This window comes from Poecilia formosa, unplaced genomic scaffold, assembly GCF_000485575.1.
Source record: "Poecilia formosa unplaced genomic scaffold, Poecilia_formosa-5.1.2 Scaffold625, whole genome shotgun sequence".
Taxonomy (NCBI): Eukaryota; Metazoa; Chordata; class Actinopteri; order Cyprinodontiformes; family Poeciliidae; genus Poecilia; species Poecilia formosa.
In genome coordinates, this window is record NW_006800564.1 from 164,752 (window position 1) to 173,946 (window position 9,195).

Below are 9,195 nucleotides of genomic sequence, written 5' to 3' on the forward strand. Positions count from 1 at the left end.
AAAGCTGATAAACAGGTGAAGAACCAAACTAGACAGAACCACTTCTGATTGTTTGCCAAGCCAAACATCCAATAAAAGTTCCACCAAGCCACTACTGAGGCACTGGGGTCAAGTTTCTGGACACAGGAAAAACAAGGTTCAATGTCCAAACTTATTGATTGATCTTGATGATTTATTTTCCCCTTTCACCAAACAATTACAGAGATCAAACTTTCATTTGTTCTCATGCTACCTCTCTTGCTCTGGTAAAAACCATTGGCCCCAAACCCAAATGCCTGCTGGTCCTTCACCAGGCCCCTGCACTTATAGGAAGTGGACTGACCCACATTACTTCCTGTCTAAATTTAGAAAATAAATAAGAAAAATAATAAAACAAAAATAAAAATAAAATCATCAATTATCAACCTACAAATAAACTCTGTAAATAATACAAGAAATAGAAATGTAAGAACAAGGTAACAAAATTCAAATGGATAAAGAAACGAAGGAAAAATAGCTCCAACAACTTCTATTCCGCATTTTCTCGCTCTGTGTGTCGGCTTTACATGGACCCGTTGCCATGGCAACCGACAAACAACAGCTCAACGAGCAGATAGAGCAGAGATGACCGATCAGGGGAATCAACATCAAAAACTAACATTTCCCACACAAAAAAAGTAGCAAAAACACTAAAACAGAACATCCAGTCTGTTACATTATGTTGTCAGGCTTAATGTCTATATTGTGATTATTAATAGGTTTTCGCCTGAACACCGCGGTGGTTGATTAGCTGATTTAAACAGCTGCTCTACTGATGACTTGGTGGGTTGTTTAGTGCTAACGGAACCAAAACACACCGAACTGCGCAGCACATGCTGAGGTTATCAAAGTCAATACCAGGCCAGCAGCAGTTCGGCTAGTATAACTGACCCACTGCTCACTTGTTCAATGTTTTCTTTAAATTAAAACGTTTTCCTCACCTGTGAAATCTGAATAATTATTACCATTATCTATGGTTGAATTAACTGCTAAACATTGCGTCCGTTGTTCTGATTCTTTGCGTGATTGTAGTATTTTCCTGACCACCGATATTCCTGACTCAATGGACAGCAATGGCGCATGTGGGACTTACGATAAATCACGTAATGTCCAGTCCAGTAATATATATCAATGCTGCTGCCTCGCGCTCTGTCCTTCTCTCGCACTTCCCGCTACTTAGCAGTGGGTGTCAGGTTACAAAGTGTTGCATTCAATGTTGTCGGAAAAAAAGAGTTTCATGCGCTTACTGTCCGATTTGCCATAACTATTTATTGAATTTATAGTCACTAGCTGGGGTGGCAACAAACTAGAGCAAGGCTCTAGTTTGGGGTGGCAACTGCCACCCCAGTAGATCCCCCCTGGTTTTATGGGGTTTTGTTATTAAAAGGTGATTTTGAGTTTACTTTTTACTTTATTTTTCTTCTCATCTCGATAGTAATTTACAAACGGGTAAAGAAAAAAAATTATTTACTTTATTTTCTTTCCTGTGTCCTTAATACTTAGTAAAGAGTCAGTATTTGATTTATGAGAAATTATTTGCGCCACAAATTTAAATTAGCTAAAATGCAGAACATATTTGTAGTCTACTTACTATTACAATTACTTCTAATTACTAAAGTTTTACAGAGAAACTCATAATAACAGTCAGTAAAAATGAGACTTAGTCTTTGGGGGGGAAAAAAAACAACAACAACAGGTTTATTAAACATCAAGTTTTATAAAACGAGTGAGTGAAACAATTTAAGATGAGAAAACACAAAATAAAGATCCATCTCTCAGAGTGTGAGAGGGCGCTCAGAAAGGCCTCATGCGCGGGTTGAGGGGCGGCGCTCTGTTGGGCGGCGTGATGGCTATATCCAGGTAGTCTCCGATCTGGAAACGCTGAGACTGCAGCGTCATGGCGTCATCCAGGCCCTTCCTCCCAGACACAGTGCTGCCGATCTCCTTCAACCTGAAAGTGATCAGTTAAGATCAATAACCTGCTATTCCTCTGATCAACCTGTCTAGTCAGCACAGATTTGTAGAGTTTGACTTACTTGTACATCTTTACTCTCGGATCAGGGAAGACAATGGCGAAACTGAAGTGAGTCCCCTTTTTCCTGGCTTCTGGATACACTTCCTTTACTAAACTGGTAAGCTCCTTCAATGTAGCGTCCATCCTGCAACACATACAGTCAACAGTTCAGCTCCATTTTCACTTCTGTGACAAGTAAATACAGACAAGCCAACAAAATGTTACCATGTGTATATCTGGAGCTCACTGGAGGGCACATTGCCCCGAGCAAATTCGTCTGATCTGTGGTGTCGCCCACTGTTGGTGGTAAATACTCGCAGCAGAAGGGGGCAAGTCTGCAGCAAACGAGAAAATAAAGCTTAACTTTTAACATAAGCAGTGCAGAAACAGTCCAAAAGTATTCTACCCAATCAAATTATCTTATAAGTACATTTTAGTGTGGCAAGTTTACTTTAATAAACACCGTTTGTCTTTAAATAATGGTTTTGAAAGGGTTCAATCCATCAGGACCGCCATCTAGTGGCAAAACCAGGTTACTACAAGTCAACTTTTTTTAATGAGAAACAGATGTTGATTAAAAACATTTTTAATCGTTCTTACATGTAAAAGGTGACAAATAAAACATGAAGATATGCATTAATATGTTCATTTATTCCTGTGCAGTGAGGGAAATTACTGATATTGATGTCAAAATACACCAATAACTTTAACAAAGCCGATCAATACAGAATTTACTGGTGCAGAGCGGGCAGGTCGGCCAAGGTAAATACCATAATAAAACACACACACACACCTTACTTAAAAGTACAACCGTGTATTAGGGCCATTGCAGATAGAAAAGAAAAAAAAAACTCGGAAATTTTCTTGGGGAAAAAAAAAATTCCAGAGTTTCAAAATTAGAAGATTTGACAATAAATTGATATTTTTCTTACATTTTATCAGCTCTTGTTCAATCAAAGCCACTAACAATAGTCAAACTTGGAAATGCCATCTCCATAGTAACACTTGGTGGTGGCAGCATCATGCTGAGGGGCTGCTTTCATTGAGCAGGGACATGGTATTAGATAGAGGGCAATACTGTTAGATTTGGATTGTATTATTCTAAAATGAACTAAAATGAACCTTTAAAATACAGCCTAAAGTAACATATAAATAAACATTTCTGAGTTTTGAAAAGAGTTATATTAACATGCTTTCTTTTTGGTTAAAAAACTAAAATGTTTAGTCAACTCTGGATTAGATTATTCTGTATATAAAACAGAATATTAAAAGCAAAGTTTAATTTCTGAAAAAGGTGTTTTGTTTTGTAATAATTCAAAAATGCCACATGAGTCATTACAAGCACCCCGTTTAATGTTTGACTAAAAAGTCTAAAGGTTTCACATATGAAAGATTATATAAGTATTTTAGAGTTTCAACCAGAAATCAGATCTACTGAAAAAGGCAGAATAACCCTTTACTAAAAAGCCCCTCATTTCAGCGTCGGACATAAAATATATCTGATAATCTGCTTGATTCTAATTTTAATTTAAAAATGGTGCAAATATAGACTTTCGAGAAGAAAGATATAACACTACATGACATCAAATCAACATATTTTTAAGATAAACATAAAATTAAACGTCTTTTGATGCTCACGCTGAATAGCCATTAGCTAGCAAAGCATTAGCTAGCACGACACGTTGACGTTTCCTTATTTACCTGCTTCTCTCTCTCCCCCTTGATTATTGAATAGCTTAACATTACCACAGCAAATTTTCACATAATTTAACTACTGTGATGCATTTTATCTAATATTACAAATACCGTTCAGTAGTTTGCTTTCTGATATTAGCATCAAATGCTAACTAGGTTAGCTCGGGGTACAGTAGGAAAACAAGCAGCGGGGGATTTCGGAGTAAAATGCTGTTATTTACCTTTTCCCGATCGATGGGTTTCTCTGGCTCCTTCTTTATTTCCTCCTGTGTAATCCGCGATTCAAGCGCCATTGTTATTTATTAATAATACAGTCATACAGCGAGGTCTGTCTCCGTCCTCTTTCTGTAGCTGCAGCAACGAACAAGGTGGTGAGCGACTTTTTCTTCTTCTTCTTGACTTTTTTGGCGGTTGGCAAACAACGTTCTGTTGCTCACTACCGCCACCAGCTGGTGAGGTTTGCGGGTCAGAATGGAAATAAAATCCAAATTTGCTTAAAAATATGTATTATTATTAAAACTGTCGCTACCAATAAATATTGATAACAAAAACGGTAAGCCATGTTCGACTTTCTTCTACTATGCAACTATGCAGTCAATTCAATAAAGATTTGTGACACAAGGTGGGAAAGTTCAAGTAGAAAAATCAATGACAATATCCCTAATCCATAAGGGCAGATCTATTCTGTCTAATTCTATGCTTTGTGCTCTGAGAGACGTCATACTTTATTATTTATTGCATTTAGAAATCCTAATCACACTTTCTGAACCATTTGAACGAAAAAACTGTTGTTTCTGCAATGACAGTATATCCAGGAAACATCTCAGTGCTTTAGATGTTCTTTTTTGTTATCCAGAATGTTTATAAATCACCTAAAACTCCTGTAGCTTGTTAGATTTTCAGTTTTTGTAGAAACTGCATCTTAGTGTCAACCAGCCAACCCTCCTACAGAAAGCTGCCATTCAGTCACATGCTTCACTCCTGCTCACTCATTAAACTATCTGTGGGTGAGTGTGTGTGTAATTCCTGTCAACATATATGTGAGTGAATGTTTGTACAGTATGTGATGGTACAGTGAGTGGTTGTTTGTGTTCTTCCTGACAGTGCCGCTCTCTGTTCTGGCTGATCAGAGACCAGGAACGTCTCTACTCTTTCACCCTGATTCCCACATTTTCACTCACACACCAGACTGAAACGATCCTCCGAGCTTTTCTGAGCCATTTCTACTGCGGACTCGATAGAAAGATCGGACAGTGGCTCTTTGAGTCTCTGACACTGATACCCATTCAATGATGCAGGGCCTTGTTTTAACACACATTCTATCATAAAAAGGTTTTATTGAGATAATTGACAAACAGTGGAGAAATAATTTAAACTGAGACATTTTTTGGAGGGTGTAAACATAATTAATCATTAATCGGAATTTATTGTGACAACGATAAATCAAAATTCTTATCACGATAAATTATAAATGATACGATAAATTCCCAACCATAAATAAGAACATTCCTAATTTCACTGTTTTCGGATCCTTATTTCCTAGATTGTCTGTCTTAAATTTAGCATCTTCCGATGTCTTTATTCGACTTCCTCGGTTCCGCAGGTCGGACCGAGGAAGTCGCTTTTTGCTCCCACACTTCAACAAACTGTGGGAAAAGCTCATCGGTCCCAGTCATCAGCCGCACACAGAGCCGCTCTGTCCGGCCCGCCGGCCGCTGCCAAGACGTAACTCTGATCTGAGAAGCTCTTCTTCCGACTCTCTCGCTGGGTCCAGTTACAGTCACAACAATCACACACAGATACACTTTCCCACACACACCTACACACCACAATGCTACTTTGTTCACTCAGCCCTCGGACTTCCAAACTGCGGGTTCAGTAAGATTTTAAATTTGAATACATCAGTCTAAATTGACTCAAACATAAAAAATGTCTTCAAAATGATGGACACTCTTGACTCTAATAGACTCCTATTAAAAAACCCAAAAACATCTATCTGGAACTAGTAAATCTATAGTTAGAAATTATCTTAACATCTTATTAAAACCTCTTCATGTCTTCAGTTTTGCCTGCATTCTGGTAAAACTGCAACCCTTCAATATGACAGTTTCTTCTCTCCATTTCCATTTTATATCAGTAAAAGCTGTTAGCTTCACAAAAAGATGCCTTAATGCTTTTGACAGAAACATTAGACTTGCTAAGATAAAATATAATACAACTTAGTTTTACAGATTTTCTCTGAAAACAAACTTGAAGACTAATGCAAAAAAGTATAAATAAAAGTGGAGATATTTTTGTCATAATGTAGCTCTGCTGTAACTGCACTGTAATTTCCATTTGTGGAGTATTTTTAAAAAGTTTGTGGTCGTAATGTCACCAAATACGAGAATGAATTCAAGGGGTTAGCGTGCTTTATAGCAAGGGTGTATTATGGCCCCGGGACCACACTTTGGACACCCCAACTTTACAGGATGCTTGTCTGTCTTTCACTCTTACAGCTTTGGATAAGAAAAAAACTCCAGACTGATTCCTGCATTTGGAAAAATACTAATATCCCCAAAAAAGCCCTGATGAGTTTTATTTTGAAAGTCCTTGGAGGAAGTGACCCTGTTGCTGTCTTTGTTGACTTCACAGTGAAGAAAGCATCTTTATGCAGAAGACTTCAGAGCTGCAGGTTTGTGTCTTGTTGCTCTCAAAGGACAAATTCAAATTTATTTCAGTCAGTTTTGTGATTTCAATTAGATGCATTTTATTTTCTTCTTGCAGGAAAAGAAAATGGAGAAACTTTTACAGCCGATAACCTGAATCACTATAAGCAAGGTGAGAAATGTGTTCCTGTTTTATGAAATTATTTTTATTTTATTTCATTTATTTGTTTATTTTAAAAAAAAAGAAAACAACTAACAGGTAGAACAAGAGAACAAAAATAATTAACTTACAAATCAATAATTATCGGAAATATGTAAGTAAAAACATTATGGTATTCATAAACCTGTTTAATTTACTGTAACTAATGTTATATTAATATTAATAATATTAATAATTAGACATACAGCATCAGAATAATTACCAACTCCTTTCCAATGTACACCTGTAAATTCTTCAAAATCTGTGTTATATAACAAAAACAGTAAAAGAAAAACAATTAATGGTGATAATGATAGTAAATAATCTGCTAATAACGGTAACAGTAAGGAAGGAAAGGTATAAATCTAATATATTTAGAAACATTTCATTTAAAAATAGTTTCTGCTGTCGTTATAGAGCAGCCTGAGTTGTTTAATGCTTTCTTTGTACAGTAGAGTGTTTTTACAGTGTCGGTGGGCAGCGAGGTTCATCAGATGTTCACATGAATGCTGGCACGGCGCCTTCCACTTTCCTCCTCTCACTTTCATTCCTTTTCATCGCCTTCCTCTGTCAGAGTCGGCTTTTGTTTCTGCTTTCATCTTCTGCCACTTCTGTCCTCCTCAGAAACAGATTCACGTCGTCATGGAGTCGTTTTTATCAAAATGCTAAACATTTACCTGTAGTTTTCTGGTGTAAACAGTAACTTTTCTGATTGTTTTGCTTGTCTGCTCTAGCAGGATGTCTTGGCCGGCTCTGTACGCTCAGCTGGTCGGCACCAACAGGCACTCCACCTCTCTGGGAAAAGTGTGGCTCTCTGTGCTGTTTATTTTCAGAGTCATGGTTCTGGTTGTGGCTGCTGAGAGCGTCTGGGGCGACGAGCAGTCCGATTTCACCTGTAACACACTACAGGTATCACATGGCCAGAGAGAAATAACCACAAACTCATTAATTAATAAAAAGAAATCAGACGCGGAGTCAAATGAGCTGAAATATTTAGATGTCTTCTGAAAAGTTGGAAAGAAACATGACATTATTTATAGATATCAACTTTTTTTTAAAAAAAAACAAAAAACATTGAATCTAAACTACTCCAGATAAATTTCTCCTATTTTTAATTCCTACTCCTCTTTCATACCTACTCACTTTTTTTCTTTTTAACTGGACTGGACCCAAATGCTTAGTACATTTCCTTACAGAAAATAACTAACTTGTTGCTTGTTTATGTGCGTGTAAAATGTCCCCAAATCAGGGCACAAAAAGACCAAAACTGTAAAGAAATGACAGGAAATGTGCAAACTAACCACCACACAGTCAATACTGACACCTACTGGCTGTATGATACCATTTAGTTTAATAAATCAAAATTAATTATTAGAAACAACCCCAATGCCAGCTGCATGGTGATGCTGATTTCCATTTCTGTTACTTTGTTTTTTTCTCCCAGCCTGGCTGTGAGAACGTCTGTTATGATCAGTTCTTCCCAGTGTCCCACATCCGCCTCTGGAGTCTCCAGCTGGTCTTTGTGTCCACACCAACCCTCCTGGTCTCCATGTATGTGGCCTACCGCAACCACTGCGATAAGAGACGAATCCTTCAGGTGGATGTCCCTCTTTAATTCTGCTTATTCATTGTGATGTCATGTTTAAATATAACCAGTGCCTTGTAAAAGTATTCATACTTTTTGTGAGAAGTCTTTTAAAAAACCCACAGTCAAACATAGTAGTGGTAATGTTGTGGTTGGGACTGTTTGCTGCTTCTGGACCAACCTGGATTTTCTGACTGGTATCAATTCTGATGTAGAAAAATCCCAGAGGAGGTTGTCCAACCATTGGACCATTAATCTGGATGACAACATGGTTCCCTCTGAACCGGAAGTGATCATCTTAGGAGAACGCAGTGCAAAACATAGCTGAACCAGAACAACAAAGAACAAAGTATAAAGTATATCAACACTCTTGACCAAAAAGAGAAATACATATCAACAAAACCGTATAAAACAGAGAATGCAAACATGTCAGACGATATGAACAAGCTGCCTACGATCTCATACTATGACATAGAGCTATACCTAGTGAACACAAAGCGTGTTTACACCATGGAGGAGCTTCATCGACGCTTATAATCAACGTTTAAACGGATTTGCAAAGGACTTATGAACTTTTCAGGTGAATAACAAGGTTCTGATGACTGACAGACTAAGTACACGCGTAGGCTACATGTCCGTTTTAGCTAGCAGATAAAAGCTACATTAGCTAGGCTAATTTTATAATTGTAAACGGCAGTAAATGATATTTATGTTAGTATTACACAGAGATGGGTAAAGAAATCAAAAACTGTGATCGACCAATAGTTATACTTATATTGTTTTATTGTTTATAAGTTATATAGGAATGAAACGAGAGCCAGTTCTAAGCTTGTAGCTTGTTTATTGTTCTCATAGCAACTCCATAGCAACTCCCTGTCAAGACAAAGTTCACGGAAGTGTTACGTGACGTCACATGAGAATTGCGTATTGAAATTAGAGAAAATTTGATGAATTTCGTTTGTTTTCAAATCTAAATGATGCACATATATCATACTAGTGTCCTTGACACATATATATATATATATATATATATATA

At 37.3% G+C, this 9,195-nt stretch overlaps 2 protein-coding genes across 4 annotated transcripts in view; one reads left to right on the top strand and one right to left on the bottom strand.

Moving 5' to 3' along the window:
* Positions 1-1,689: 1,689 nt before the first annotated feature.
* On the bottom strand, positions 1,690-4,126 carry sap18 (Sin3A-associated protein). Its single transcript, XM_007541690.2, has 4 exons — positions 3,949-4,126; positions 2,258-2,367; positions 2,055-2,177; positions 1,690-1,969 (listed from the first exon to the last, which is right to left on the bottom strand). Exons 1-4 carry the CDS (start codon positions 4,018-4,020, stop codon positions 1,813-1,815), a joined length of 462 nt encoding a protein of 153 aa, XP_007541752.1. The 5' UTR covers positions 4,021-4,126; the 3' UTR covers positions 1,690-1,812.
* A 2,074-nt stretch (positions 4,127-6,200) lies between these two features.
* Positions 6,201-9,195, top strand: part of LOC103130325 (gap junction beta-6 protein-like) — a 5,106-nt gene continuing 2,111 nt past the window's right edge. The window contains exons 1-4 of one of the 3 annotated variants that reach the window (XM_016665823.1): positions 6,201-6,401; positions 6,494-6,547; positions 7,312-7,483; positions 8,019-8,171. In XM_016665823.1, coding sequence (XP_016521309.1) covers positions 7,313-7,483; positions 8,019-8,171 — 324 coding nt within the window. In that variant the 5' untranslated portion in view covers positions 6,201-6,401; positions 6,494-6,547; position 7,312. Of the gene's footprint in view, positions 6,402-6,493; positions 6,548-7,308; positions 7,484-8,018; positions 8,172-9,195 lie in introns of all 3 variants that reach the window. The other 2 variants (XM_016665822.1, XM_007541689.2) reach the window with 2 other exon arrangements.

Coding starts and splice junctions, on each gene's coding strand:
- sap18 (XM_007541690.2), bottom strand. CDS start 4,020: ATGGCGCTTGAATCGCGGATTACACAGGAGGAAATAAAGAAGGAGCCA. Junction 2,368..3,948: donor AACCCATCGATCGGGAAAAG/GTAAATAACAGC, acceptor CGTTTGCTGCAG/ACTTGCCCCCTTCTGCTGCG. Junction 1,970..2,054: donor CCGAGAGTAAAGATGTACAA/GTAAGTCAAACT, acceptor GATCACTTTCAG/GTTGAAGGAGATCGGCAGCA.